Source organism: Pseudozyma flocculosa (assembly GCF_000417875.1).
Source record: "Pseudozyma flocculosa PF-1 unplaced genomic scaffold scaffold00001, whole genome shotgun sequence".
Taxonomy (NCBI): Eukaryota; Fungi; Basidiomycota; class Ustilaginomycetes; order Ustilaginales; family Ustilaginaceae; genus Pseudozyma; species Pseudozyma flocculosa.
This window is the reverse complement of record NW_006920869.1, coordinates 1,283,647-1,296,953: the sequence shown is the minus strand read 5'-3', so window position 1 is coordinate 1,296,953 and position 13,307 is coordinate 1,283,647. Positions and strand designations below refer to the sequence as shown.

At 63.7% G+C, this 13,307-nt stretch overlaps 7 protein-coding genes across 7 annotated transcripts in view; 3 read left to right on the top strand and 4 right to left on the bottom strand.

Annotated features, from left to right (window-relative positions):
- Positions 1-613: 613 nt before the first annotated feature.
- On the top strand, positions 614-2,602 carry PFL1_00467 (uncharacterized protein; the record flags this gene model as incomplete). The annotated part of the gene is made up of 4 exons (XM_007877961.1): positions 614-907; positions 998-1,131; positions 1,225-2,439; positions 2,536-2,602. The coding sequence occupies 4 exons, from the start codon at positions 614-616 to the stop codon at positions 2,600-2,602; spliced, it is 1,710 nt and encodes a 569-aa protein (XP_007876152.1).
- Positions 2,603-2,853: 251 nt separating this feature from the next.
- PFL1_00466 (uncharacterized protein) lies at positions 2,854-3,719 on the bottom strand (the record flags this gene model as incomplete). The annotated part of the gene is made up of 3 exons (XM_007877960.1): positions 2,854-3,055; positions 3,157-3,543; positions 3,652-3,719. 3 exons carry the CDS (start codon positions 3,717-3,719, stop codon positions 2,854-2,856), a joined length of 657 nt encoding a protein of 218 aa, XP_007876151.1.
- Positions 3,720-4,176: 457 nt separating this feature from the next.
- Positions 4,177-4,796, top strand: PFL1_00465 (uncharacterized protein; the record flags this gene model as incomplete). Its single annotated transcript, XM_007877959.1, has 4 exons — positions 4,177-4,342; positions 4,442-4,469; positions 4,580-4,652; positions 4,764-4,796. 4 exons carry the CDS (start codon positions 4,177-4,179, stop codon positions 4,794-4,796), a joined length of 300 nt encoding a protein of 99 aa, XP_007876150.1.
- Positions 4,797-5,038: 242 nt separating this feature from the next.
- On the bottom strand, positions 5,039-7,802 carry PFL1_00464 (uncharacterized protein; the record flags this gene model as incomplete). Its single annotated transcript, XM_007877958.1, has 2 exons — positions 5,039-6,521; positions 6,619-7,802. The coding sequence occupies 2 exons, from the start codon at positions 7,800-7,802 to the stop codon at positions 5,039-5,041; spliced, it is 2,667 nt and encodes an 888-aa protein (XP_007876149.1).
- A 633-nt stretch (positions 7,803-8,435) lies between these two features.
- Positions 8,436-9,445, bottom strand: PFL1_00463 (uncharacterized protein; the record flags this gene model as incomplete). Its single annotated transcript, XM_007877957.1, has 2 exons — positions 8,436-8,511; positions 8,628-9,445. 2 exons carry the CDS (start codon positions 9,443-9,445, stop codon positions 8,436-8,438), a joined length of 894 nt encoding a protein of 297 aa, XP_007876148.1.
- A 1,712-nt stretch (positions 9,446-11,157) lies between these two features.
- PFL1_00462 (uncharacterized protein) lies at positions 11,158-12,742 on the top strand (the record flags this gene model as incomplete). The annotated part of the gene is made up of 3 exons (XM_007877956.1): positions 11,158-11,172; positions 11,272-11,353; positions 11,439-12,742. 3 exons carry the CDS (start codon positions 11,158-11,160, stop codon positions 12,740-12,742), a joined length of 1,401 nt encoding a protein of 466 aa, XP_007876147.1.
- Positions 12,743-13,022: 280 nt separating this feature from the next.
- The window catches only part of PFL1_06832 (uncharacterized protein), a gene marked incomplete at both ends in the record, with an annotated part of 4,492 nt that continues 4,207 nt past the window's right edge, over positions 13,023-13,307 (bottom strand). The window contains one exon of the mRNA XM_007878177.1: positions 13,023-13,289. Within this exon, the coding sequence (XP_007876368.1) occupies positions 13,023-13,289 (267 nt within the window). The remainder of the gene's footprint in view (positions 13,290-13,307) is intronic.

Sequence of the window (13,307 nt, the reverse complement as noted above, 5' to 3'; positions counted from 1 at the left end):
GCGCGACGACCCGATCCACGTGAAGGGCTTCCCAGACTGGCAGGCCTAGGCCAGGCCAGGTCAGGCCGGCAAGAAGGGACATCGAGGGCCAGGCGGGCCCTCGGGATAAAGCCGCATTTCTTCGGCCTCTTTGCCGGCGCCCGCGCTGGGCCTGCCTGCCTGCCTGCAGCTGACGCCGGGGCCCCCGCACGCACGCGCAAAAGAGAGAGAGAGAGAGAGAGAGAGAGAGAGAGATAGAGAGAGAGGAGGGAGGAGAGAGGAGGACGGGAACGGGGCCGCCGCGCTCGCTGCGTTGGTTTCGGCCGCTGCCCGCATCCCTACGCACGGCGGCTGCGGCTGCTGTTGGACCGGACGAGCCGATATGGCCGCTAGTCCGGGGGGCGACGGCCGACAGCCTTGGGCCGAAGCCAGTCAGCCTGCTGCCTGCGCTCCTCGTCACAGCCACCCGGCCTGGACCTGGCCTGTTTCCCCACACTTCTCTCTACTGCCTCGGCGAGAAGAACGAGAAGTGACGAGACCGGCCCAGATACAGTTAGTACGCAGCTAGCCCGCCTCCCGGCCTTCGTTCAAACCACCACCATCGCATCCAACACCCCCCCGGCTCCACCCCATCATGTTGCAGTCGACCCTCTCGCTCTCGAGCCGCGCCTCGAGGTCCACCTTCGGCCTTGCCAGCCGGTCCCTCACCTCGTCGGCTTCGGCCAGGCTCGCCCAGCCCGCCACCGCCACCAGCTCCCACGCTGGCGGCGCTGCAGCGGCGCAGCTCAGCCCGCTCGCCCTCTCCAAGGCAAAGGATGTCGAGTCCAAGTGGAAGGGCGTCAGCATGTTTGGCGGCACCACAAAGAACTACGTCGACGGCCAGTTTGTCGACAGCAAGACGTCCCAGTGGCTCGACGTCAACGACCCCGTGGGTACACCTAGGATAATTTCCAGGTCGATTGCTGCATCGCCATCCTGACCACCCGCCCCTCGCCCGCCTGTACCTTTGCCCGCACAGTCGACCCAAGCCCTTCTATCCAAGGTGCCCCTGACGACCGCTTCCGAGTTCGATGCGGCTGTTGCCAACGCCGAGGCCGCCTTCCCCGCATGGAGGGAGACCAGCTTGCTGACCAGGCAGCAGGTCATGTTCAAGTGCGTGGTCGATTGACGAGTGCAACCTGCCTCTTCTCTTTGCGATTGCCGCTGACGCTTCCGCGCTTCGTCCCACGCCTTGATCCAACGCAGGCTGCAGGCGTTGCTGCGCGAGCACACGGACGACATTGCCAACGCCATCACCCTCGAGCAGGGCAAGACGTTTGCCGATGCCAAGGGAGACGTGCTGCGAGGACTGCAGGTCGTCGAGGTGGCATGCGGCATCACATCCACCATGCTCGAGGAGAGGATCGAGGTGGCCAAGGACATGGACACCTACGCTCGCCGGGAGCCGCTCGGCGTCGTCGCTTCGATCAACCCCTTCAACTTTCCCGCCATGATTCCGCTCTGGACGATTCCGATGGCCACCGTCACTGGCAACACGCTCGTCCTCAAGCCCTCGGAGCGCGTCCCCGGCGCCTCGATGATCATTGCCGAGCTCTGCGAGCGCGCCGGCCTCCCCAAGGGCGTCCTCAACGTCGTCAACGGCGCCGTCGACACTGTCAACGCAATCTGCGATGACCCGCGCATCAAGGCCATCAGCTTTGTCGGCTCCGACCGCGCCGGCGCCCACATCTTCCACCGCGGCACCGCCAACGGCAAGCGGGTCCAGGCCAACCTGGGAGCCAAGAACCACTGCATCCTCATGCCCGACGCTAACAAGAACTTTGCGCTCAACTCGCTCGCGGGAGCCGCGTTCGGCGCCGCCGGTCAGCGGTGCATGGCCCTCAGCGTCGTCGTCGCTGTCGGCGAGGCGCAGCAGTGGATCCCCGAGCTCGTCGAGCGAGCCAAGGACCTCAAGGTGTCTGGCGGCTTCGAGGAGGGCGCCGACCTCGGCCCGCTCATCAGCCCGCAGGCGCGCGAGCGCGTCATCGCCATGACGGGCAGCGTCGAAAAAGAGGGCGGCAAAATCCTCCTCGACGGCCGCAACTACAAGAGCACCGAGTACCCGAACGGCAACTTTGTCGGACCCTCGGTCGTCGAGGCCGGGCCCGGGATGACGGCCTACGACCAGGAGATCTTTGGACCCACGCTCGTCATCCTCAAGGCCAACACGCTCGACGAAGCCGTCGAGTACATCAACAAGAACAAGTACGGCAACGGCGCCGCCATCTTCACCACCAACGGCGCCACGGCCCGCAAGTTTGAGAAGACGGTCAACGCCGGCCAGCTCGGCGTCAACGTGCCCGTGCCCGTGCCGCTGCCCATGTTTGCCTGGAGCGGCAACAAGGGCAGCGTCCTCGGCGACATTGGCTTCTACGGCAAGAGCGCGCTCAACTTTTACACCAGCTACAAGACCAGCACGTCGTGAGTACCTCGGTCGGCCCTGGTCTTTGGCCGCAGCAGGACGCAACGGAAGTACTGACACGTTTGCCGCCTTCCCTTTCGTTCTTGCTCCTCTAGCATGTGGCGAAGTGCCGATGCCGAGATGTCGGAGAAGGCCAGCGTCAACATGCCCACCATGTCGTGAGGCTGGACGGCTTGCTGGTGTCCTCTATCCTGCCCCGTTGCGAAACCAGACTGTGTTCGATACAGCCTCGTAGAGTGTCAGTCCGACTCGGCGAGAAAAGCGTGGTATTACGAGGGCCATATAGAAGTACAACAGAGGGCATGCCGGCTTGACGCAGCATGAGACGGGTCCAGGAGCGACGGGAACGGGACAGGAAAGACAGGGACGAGGAGCGTGGAAGGGCTGAGCGAGACGACCGGGCTAGGACCGCCTCAGTCGGCAGCCTTCCATAGCTGATTGGCGAGGACAAAAGGCGAGATGCCCGACTGCTTGAGCTTGGGCTCCGATACCTCGATGGGGAGCGCGGCGTTGCGTTTGTCGGATCGCACGAGGATCGAGGTGAAGCCGGCGTCTGCGTCCATCTCGTCCTTCGCAGGGAGGAAGCCGAGGCCACGGAAGATCTTGAGGCAGAGGCTGTGAGGTGGGGACAGCATGGGTGAAGAAGGACGCTGGTGTCAGGAATGATTTGGCGCGCGCTGGGAACGACGACGACGAGGGAGGAGCGGTGTACGTACGCATCTCGGTCGAGTTCGCCCTCGGTCTCGACGTCCTCGTCCTGGACCTCGTCGTGGAGGCGCTTGACCTCGAGGAGCTCGCTCTGCAGCGCGCTCAGCCTGGCCTCCTGCTCGTTGATGCTCTTTGCCAGGTCAAACTTCTGATTGTCGAGCTTGGCCATGACTTCGCGGTGCGAGTGGAGCGAGCGCCAGTCGGTGGCGGCGCGCGTCGAGTTTTTGCGCAGCTCGTCGAGCGACGCCTGCAGCGTCGAGATCTTGTGCGACATCTCGGACGCCATCCCCGCCCGCCGCGTCGATGTCTCCGAGATGAGGTTCTCGATGTGCGAGAGCGTCGCCAGCTCCTCGTGCGGCTGGAGCGACGCTAGCAGCGAGGAAAAGTCGGCGTCGCTGCATCGGTGCGGGTGGAGCCGGGTTGGGTACAGGTCATCAGCATGCAGTGCTGATCGCTTCGCCGGCTACGAAGGAGCCGGAAGGAATGCAGCGTGGTCTACTCACGTCAGACGCGTATCGTCGTGTTTGGCCATGGCGGCCGCGGCTGGGCTCTCCTGTACCTCGACTGTCATGGCGAGTATGCGGGCGAGTCGCGGCCTGAACAAGGTTGGAAGTAGAAGGTGACGGGGCCGATGGGCGAGATCTCGGTGATGCGAACGAGCCGAGGGCGTAGAACGTCTCGATGCGATCAGGGAGTGGTGTGTTGCGGCGCGGTGATGGTGGCCGGATCCAGGCGCTGGCCAGGGTGATGGGGTGTTGGGTGTTGGTCTGCCGGCCCGCTGCCCAACATCCCCGCTCGCCCGCTGCCAGGAAATCCAGACGCGCCGACGGTGCGGGAATCGGAAATGGGCCCCGCTGCACGTGCAGCTGCCCGACCGAGGCCTGCAGCCCGCTGAGCCATTTGGCTGGTTGGCCAGGCCATCATCTCACCTCGCCTCACACCCCATTCCCTCTCCTCCTCCACCATCACCCACGACGACGACCGATCGCCCCTTCACACCGCCCTCCGTACACGTAGAATCGAGCGAAATGGCACCTCCTGGCGAACCGACGGCGGCAGGCGCAGCGGCCGCGGCGGCATCCACCATCCTGCCTCTGGAGCTCATTGACCGCTGCATCGGCTCCAGCATCTGGGTCATTATGAAGACCGACCGCGAGTTCAGCGGGACGCTGCTCGGCTTCGACGACTACGTCAGTGAGTATCGCGCGAGATCAATCTATCCGTGACCGTCATGGAAGAGAAAGGATGGGAGGCTCACACCAAGATGGCCCGGTATCCGGCATCTCGAAACAGACATGGTCCTCGAAGACGTGACGGAATAGTGAGTGCCCTCTCCCTCCTTCGTCATGAAATGTGTGCAAGCCATCAGATTCCTGACTTTAATGGATCGCATTTGCCCCTCGAATGTACTCTGCACCGACTCTATCGCAGCGAGACCACAACAGAAGGCCGCAAGAAGACCAAGCTCGGCCAGACGCTGCTCAACGGCAACAACATCTGCATGGTGAGCCGTCAGGCTAGGCTAGGCTCGGCAATCAGAGGGCCATCTTCGTGCCACGACACACAGGCTGACCTGTCTTGCGCCCCTTGACCCCGGCGATCGGACCGTTTACAGCTGGTGCCTGGCTCCGAGGGCCCCGACGCCTGATCGCCCTCTGCGCCAAGACGCTCATCCCCAACCTCGACCTCGAAAAACTGTACTTTTACGACGGCATACAACATCGCATCTCTGTCTGCGGTCTCTCACGCTCGGATCCCTGAGAGGTATCGCCCTGGGCCAGATCACAGGGTTTGAAGAATCTAAGCGGCGCTGACAATCATGCGCGCAGCTAGCGTCATTGACGCGGCACGGAGCTACGGTACGTGTACAGGGAGGCGAGCGAGACTCGCCTACTTCTTGGCCTTCTTGGCCTTCTTCTGCTTGGGCTCGCTGCTGCCATTGGCGGTGGCCGGGCGCTTCTTGAACTTGTCCACCAACGAGGCGAGCTCGGCATCGCCGCCACCGCTGCCGTCCTGCCTGCCGCCATCCACGCCGTTGGCGGCAGGGGACTTGCGCGCCGCCGACTCTTCTCCTTGGCGCCGGCTGTCCTGCCTCTTTCTCCTCTCGTCGAGCAGCTGCTTCATGGCGTTGGTCTTGACGAAGCCTGGGTGGCTCGGATCGATGGCGTAGCGGTGGTCGTCCATGAGGGCGGCGAAGCGCTCGTCCTTTGTGTCGATCTCGAAGCTGTCCTGGATCAGCGGCTTGCCCTTGCGCGCCTGGAACTCCTCCTCCTGCCGCTGCTTCTTCTTGGACAGCCGCTTGAGCAGCTTCTGCCGCTTGACGTCCTTGCCCGACTCGACGCGCAGGATGTCCTTCATGTCAAAGTGCTGCCGCCCCTCCTTGGTCCGCTCGTCGTCCTCGTCTTCGCCAATCAGCAGCGACAGCTCCGCACGCTGCCGCGCCGCCTCCTCGGGATCCTCGTCTGCGTCGCGCGACGCCTTCTTGCCCGCCGTCTTGTCCTTCTTCGACTTGGCCTTGGTCTTGGCGTTGCCAGGGCCCTCCATCTCAGCCTCGAGCGCCGCCTCCATGTCCATGTCGTTGTCGCTGGCAAAGAAGGGATCGTCGAAGCCGGCGTCGTCGACGGGCATCTTGGCCGCCGCTGCCTCGTCGTCGTCGTCGCTGCCGCCCTGCTCCTCGCCGTCCTTGCCGGCGAGCTTGGCCTTGCGCTTCTCCTTCCTCGCCTTGATCTTGCGCTTGTACTTGTCGAGCGTCGTCTCATCCTCGTCGTCCTCGTCGCCGCCCTTCTTCTGTCCCTTGCTCTTCCGCGCCGCCGCCTCCGAGAGACCAGGCATGAAAGTGATCTCCATGTCGCCCTGCTGGGGCGCGCCCTCGTCGTCCTCGTCGTCAAAGACGCCGCCGCCGCGCTTGCCCTTGTAGTCACCCGTGTCGTCGAGGTTGAAGAGCGCGCGGAACTTGTCCCGCTGCGCCTTGGCCGTCTCCTCGTCCTCGTCTTCGCCCTCGGACTCGGTCGCCGACGCCAGATAGGCCTTGAAGTCGTCGTCCCGCAGCTGCTCCTTTGTCAGGCCGCCGCGCGACACGAGGCGCGTCAGCTTGCTCCGCTCCGGATCGTCCTGATCCCACGTCAGCTTGACCTTGGAGTGGCGGAGCGCGTCCGTCATGAAGTCGACGCCCTTGTAGTTGCCGACGTCCTCGGTCGTCTCGTCGCGGAACTCGGCATCCCGGCCGTCCTCGCCGTCGGGGAACTCCATGCCGTCTGGCACGAAGCGCAGGTCAAAGACGTTGGCCGTACGCTCCATTTCGGTGCCGTCGATCTCGTTGTAGACGTGGCGTGCTGCCTCCTTGCTGTCGAACGTCGCGACGGCGTAGTAATATCTGCAGGGTGATGGCGATTGCAAGGGAGCAAGGTGGAACCATCAGCTTTCAGTCGCTGCCTGCTTGGCGCGGCACACACGCGCACGCGACAACTCACCTCAGCCGGTCAAGCTGGTACTTCCGCAGCGCCTCCTCGTCAAACTCGTTGCCCTCGTCGACCTGGATGATGGTCTTTTCGTTGATCTCCTCTTCCGAGTCCGAGCCGTCGCCGGCTGCGCTTCTCTTGTTCTTCTTCTTGAAGATGTCCTTTGGCGGCCCCTCGGCGTCCTCCTGCGCCATGCGCTCCTTTCCAAAGTCGCTCGGGTACACCCGGACCGACAGCACAGAGCCCCGCACCGTGTTGACCGCCGGACCGTGGGTGCCGACGCGCCGCTTCGCCTCGACGGGGTTCATCGAGACCAGGCTGGAAAAGACCTTGTAGAGATCCTTGGACCGCACGTGGTCCCAGTCCATGTTGACGATGGCGAGCCGGTGCGTGTCGTCGCCGCGCGGCACCTTGTCCTTCTTTGACTTTTTCGACTTGCTCTTCCCCTTCGCCTTGGCCGCCTTGGACGACTCTGCGGCCTCTCCGTCGTCGGCATCCGAGTCACCCTCGATGCCGCCCTCTGCGATGGCACGTTGTGCCTGTGCGTCGAGCTGAGCGTAGATGCTCTCGTCCTCGTCCTCGTTGAGATCAATCTCGCCGATATCATCACCGAAGTCGTCGTCATCCTCCTCGTCTTCATCGTCGCGGTATCGGCTGCCGGCTTTTTGCTTCCTTTTGGCCTTGTCCACGACGCTCGAGGGCCCGATCATGACATCGTCGTCTTCGTCGGAGTCCTCCTCGCTGCTCTCCTCGTCGGATTCGTCGTCGGATGCAGAGCTCGACTCCTCTTCGCTCGAACTCTCGAGCTCGCCCTCACCACGTGCGTAATCGACGACGCCCTGCTCCTTGTCTTCGTCGTCGTCGTCTTCGTCTGACGCTGCCGCCTCGCCGTCATCGACGCCCTCCTCGTCCAGGCGGTAGAACCGGCGCATCTGCTCGACCTCGCTCTGTCCCTTCTGCACCTTCCTTCCGTACTTGTCCGTCTTCCTGGCCGCTGCGCCGGACTTGGGGCCCTTCTTTTCCCCGTCGGCAGCGAGCAGACCCTTGAAACGGTCGTCGATCTTGACCTTGACATCGTCCTTCTTGGGCTTGAGGAAGCGCGGGTCGGTGTGGAGCCGGGCGAATCGCGGGTCGCTGGTGGCGGGTGCGCGCTGCGCCGCGCCGCCTCCGGACTGCTTCTTCTTGTCCTTCGCCATGGTGGGTGGACTCGACGCTGCTGTTGGGTGCGAGGTAGCGGTGATGTCGGTGGCGAGCGGGATCAAAGCGGACGGAAGGTGGCGGGGTCGAAGGGTGGAGCAAGGCCCCACGTCGGCCCCGCCTCGAACTTCCAAAATTTTCCAGCCGGCCTCGAGCGCGTGAGGCGCCCGATATCCGACTTCCGGCGCGCCCTCGCCTCTCGAACAACATTCAACTAAGGTCTGCGACCCCAAGCCACCCCAAGCTCTTTTCGTTCAAGACAACGTAATGGTTTTAAATGATGGTTTGAACAGTGCAGATAGGACTGCTGCAGATACGTGAGATGCGTGTATTGCTTGGAGAGAGAGAGAGAGAGGAAGAGAGAGAGAGAGAGAGAGATACGGGACGATGCACAGCCTAGCTAGAGATCCGAACCCAAAGAGAGCCCAGTTGCTCGTGAGGGACGACGAAAGGAGAGAAAGACGGAGAGGGCCCACGAGACGCTGGAGAGAGGAGTAAGAGGAGCCGAAGGATCAAGACCAGATGCCCAAGAATGTCGTTAGAAGGTGAAGGTATCGCGGGCGTCTGTGAGATGAGATGAGAGGCGAGGTTCGGGTATGATGATCGAGGGCAGAGGCCAAGGCGGCCGCGAATCAGAGGGGCCGGTCCATGAGCTTGTAGAAAGTAGTGACCAGCTTGCGCATCTGCGCCGACATGTCCTTGGGCAAACTGTAGTAGGTTGAAAAGGAAGCGGAAAGGACACGGGTCAGCATGCTGTGCAAAGGGGCGGCTTGCCATCGACGCAGCGAAGTTCTGCAAAACAGGAAGAGATCGACTGCACTCACTCCATCTTGCTCTTGCCGCTGCCGTAGGCGTCCGCCCGCAACTCGGCGTCGGTCTGGTCGCCGAGCCGGAGACCGACGTTGAGGACCTCGCTGAAGCCATCGCGCATGCTGTCCAGGTCCTCCTCTTCGCTGTCCGTCACCGACTCGGAAGAGGCCTCCCGGCTGCGGACATCGCCCGTCGAGGACGCGGACGACACTGCGGACTTTGCTTGGCGGTGACCGCGTTTTCGGCTCAGGTCCAGGTCCCTGAAGGCCATCTCCCACTTGCTGAAGTCGCGCTTCTCAACGGTCTTGCGCAGGATCCTGACGATGCCGCGATGGCGCGGGTCCGCCTCGATCTTCTGGTACACGCCGTCGACCTCGTGGGCCGGCCCCTCGAGGAACTGGACAAAGGAACCGTCGCGGTAGAGCAGCAACCCGGTGATGCCTCTCCGCGCGTTGTTACGCCTCGAGTGCTGTAGGATGTCGGAGATCTCCTCCCGAGATACATGCCGTGTGAGCGCCGAGGAGGTGTAGACGACCTGGAGAACAGGTTCGTGCACGGGGGACGCGGTGGTGCCGGCGTCGACGGATGACGCCGCCGTGGATTCGGTCTTGACTGACTCAGTCGAGGATTGCCGCGACGAACAAGAACCGGGCCTGCTGTGGCGGGACGACGAGGTGCGAGCAGATGAAGCTGAAACGACGCTACCCGAGCTCGGCATCGACGAGCTGGATCGTGTTGCGCTCGAGAGGGATGGTGGTGACTCATGGTGCACGGTTGGTCGCGATCGGAGGCCCGGCCTCGACGCCGTGCTGGTGTGAAGGACGTCCATCATCGAAAGCGGCGAGCTCAGGCGGCCACCCTGCCCCGAGATGCTGCGGTTAGGTATGTTGGAGTGGCGCAGATCAATGTCCACTGGTCGGTGCAAAAGCGGTCAACGACGAGCGGCGCTCTCAATGGCTGATCAGTCTGCCTTGTTTGTCGGTATCGTAAAGGCAACGAAAGGTTAAGGCAGCGAAGGTGTGGCGGTGCGGACGAGGGTAAGGAAGAAAAGGATGTAGGTACCGTAGGATGTTGGTGTTGCGAGGGAGAGATGGGAGGCCGAGGTCAAGGGACAGCTCAGTGGCGTTGCCGGTCAGGTCAGACCCAGTTCTGCCGAGCAGGGTCGAGCAGAGGCCAGGAGAGGGGGCGGGGAGAAAAGTTTGCCTGACGATGGTGAGGACGGGCAAGGCGGCCGGGCTCGACCTGTCAGCCCGTACCAGTACACGGCCCTCTTGTGCTTGCTTCGAAGCGGGAACGCATGGATGGAGGCGCGCGCCCCTGTACCGGTCCAGACCCGCAGGACGACAAAGCAGCGAGTCGACGGCATTTGGACGCTCCGCGCGCGGCAAGAAGCTCCGGGTCTGAAGGCGCCCGGTTGCCATCCGCGGACTCGTGTCATCCGGAGCCGCCGCTCAGGCCTTGAGTCAGGTTCAGAGCCGGACATGGCAGGCAAGCCTCGAAGCGCAAGGGCCGTCACGCTTTCGTTGGACCGGCAGGATCCTTAAAAGCCAAGTCCGGTATCTGCGGTGAGATCCCTTGCGGTCTCAGATTCTACCATCAGCAAAGTAGCCGTCCGGCGTTTGGATGCCAGAAAGGGCGGGTAAAGCTCACCGTAGGGCGAGGGGTTGTTGCCAAGAAGCAGGGCAGGGGCAAAGGTTGGCCGACGCCGCTGCGGGCAAAGGCCGCGAGGGATGCGTATGCAGCTTGCGATGGCCGTCGACTCGAGCGAGGTGGAGTTGTCACCGCGAATGACGGCTTCCACCGGGATCGGAGACGCAGGGTCTGCAGAAGCGCGTGCCGGACGGTGGACCCTGACGGCGGCCTCTTCCATCCGGACGATGCACGCCTAGCGCCGCGCGCGTCAAGGTCCGGCGTCCCGCTCCCGGGCAATCGGCAGGCTATTGCCCTCCCTCCACCGGACGCCACACCAGCGCTCCTCGACTTCCCCCGTGGCATCAGCGAAAGGGGTCCCGCGAGTGGATCATGAGCGAGGGAGCGATGGAGGACGGCGCTGAGTGGCTGAGCCTGACCAGGCCCGGCGAAGAAGCATCTGCGCTGGTGGAGAGTCGAAAAGGAAGACAGGCGAGCGGCTTGAGAGGGTCCCGCGGTCAGCCGGTGGGGCAGGGTCCGGCCTGCTGGCCTCGACGCCTGGCAGGCCAGGCCTGACAAGCGGCTGCCCGTGTTGCCACGAGCAGATTTATTTTTTTGACTTTCTCCGGATCCGAAGCGAGCCCCAATTTTGTCGGACGAGTGAAAGGGCAGCTGTACGCCCACGGGCCACGCTTGCCTGGCCAGGCCAGGGGAGGCTGCGTGTGCAGCCGAGAGCAACACCTCTGTGGGCCACGCACACCGGAAAGGGTCCTGGCCCAACGCACCATCATCATCCCCATCGTCATTCGCCACAAGCTTCTTCACGCCGGCCATACAGCTGCTGCGACGACAAGGCACGCTCTTTCCGACCAATAGCACCCTGCTTGACTGCAAGTGACGGCCAATCGACGAACGATGAACGCTCTTCAGGTGAGCATTGCGTAGCATCTCGACTCCGCCCCCAGCGCCGGTACCTAGCTGTTGCTGACCTCGACCTCTGCTCGTGCGTCGTGCCTCCATCGATAACAGACCCACTTCTGGGCCGTCCGCGACTACCTCTCGCCGGTACTGCGCGAGTCCAAGTTCAAGGAGCATGGCCGGATCACACCAGGTACGCGATCCGACCTGCTCGAAACCCGGCTGCGGCGCGCTACCTGACACGTCGACGTCCCTGTTCTCCTCTGCCGCGCGCCCAGACGAGTTTGTCGCCGCCGGAGACTTTCTCTCGTACAAGTTTCCGACCTGGCAATGGTGCAGCGGCGACAGCTCCAAGGCTCGAGAGTACCTGCCCAAGGACAAGCAGTTCCTCATCAGCCGCGGCGTGCCATCGCTCCGCAGGGTCAGCCAGATCGAAAAGGGAGCGGGCGTCGGCATGAATGACGACGACGAGAGGCTCATGAGCTTTGCTGCCGACGGAGACGAGGCGGGCGGCAAGGGCGGCGACGACGACCAGTGGGTGGCCACCCACTTCGACCAGGACGCCGGACCATCCGCTGGCAGGGCGGACATCGCCGACATCCCCGACATCGAGCAGGACCCATCGGCGCCCTCAAACCAGCTCACGGAGGGGCAAGAAGACGACCTTGCGGCCCGAGTGGCGGGCCTCGGTGTCGGCGGTGGCAGCGTCGGTGGCGCGAGCAGAGAGGCAGGTGGCCATGTGGGAGACATCAAGGACGAGATGCCCGACATCGGCGACATTCCCGACATGGACGACGAGATGGATGACATGGGCGCCGGCGTCGAGGAGGAGGACGACGCTGCCACCATGCAGACGGCCACGAAGGCATCGACCTCGGCTGCCGGCGTGGGTGCGGCGGCGGCCAGCGGCAGCGGCGACGGCGGCAAGCTGCTGTCGGTGCGCAAGTACGACTGCATCATCACCTACGACAAGTACTACCAGACGCCGCGGATGTGGCTCGTCGGCTACGACGAGCACGGCGTGCCGCTGAAGCCGTCGCAGATCTTTGAAGACGTCAGCTCCGACTACGCGCAGAAGACGGTCACCATCGAACCCTTCCCGCACGGCCACGCTGGACCGGACGGATCGGCGCCCGCATCTTCCGGCGGTGGTAGTGGCGCCGGCGTGGCGACGGCGAGCATCCACCCGTGCAAGCACGCCAGCGTCATGAAGAAGGTCATCGAGCGCATGAACGCCAGCGTCGTCGAGGAGCAGAGGAAGGCAAAGGAAGGGTCGTCGGCGACGGCAGGGGCAGGGGCGGGGACGGACAAGAAGAAGAAGAAGGGCTGGGGGCTTAGCGGGGCGGTGCGCAAGGTGACGGGGGGCACGTCGGCCGCACTCTCACCTTCGGCCTCGTCCAGCGGCGACACCGCGTCAGGGTCAGCACCCGGCCCGTCGACGTCGCCGGGTAACGGCGAAGGCGGCGACGAGGCGACGACCGAGGTCGAGGGCCTCCGCGTCGACCAGTACATGATCATCTTCCTCAAGTTCATGGCCAGCATCGTCCCCGCCATCGAAATCGACGCCACCCAGGCCGTCTAGACGGCGATTTCGGGGGAGGCGGTAGGCGGGTCAGGGGATGGGCTGGAATGGGGTTGAGAGGAGACGCCCCCGCATTGTGACGAACCACGTACGAACGATAACGAAACCTATCAACGATGAGACACGTCCCGCTTTCCTTCGTGCCTTGGGGCGCTACGCGACCGGCGATTCCAACGCTCGTGTCTGCCACGTGCAGCGGCGTGGGAGTATGGGAAGGAGCCGCGGTGATGGGCCTGACTCGGTCGAAACCCGTGGGTCGGAGAACGGACGCTGCGCAGCGCTACGCCTCACCGCTCTGTTGGCGCCTCTTGATCTCGTCGAGCTCGACCTTGAGGGCCTCCCTTTGCCTCCGCTTCTCCTCGCCCTGGGCCTTCATCCTCTCGATCTCCCTCTGCCTCTCGTCGTCCGGCATGCGCGCCTTTGCGTGCATGCGGTGCGTCTTGCCGCGCTCGTGCGACTTGCGGTCCAGGACGCGCACAAAGTGCGGCTCCTCGTCGCGCACCGTGCACACGGGACAGACGTACATCCGATTGGCCTGCATCGTCCTCTTTCCCTCCTCCTCCTC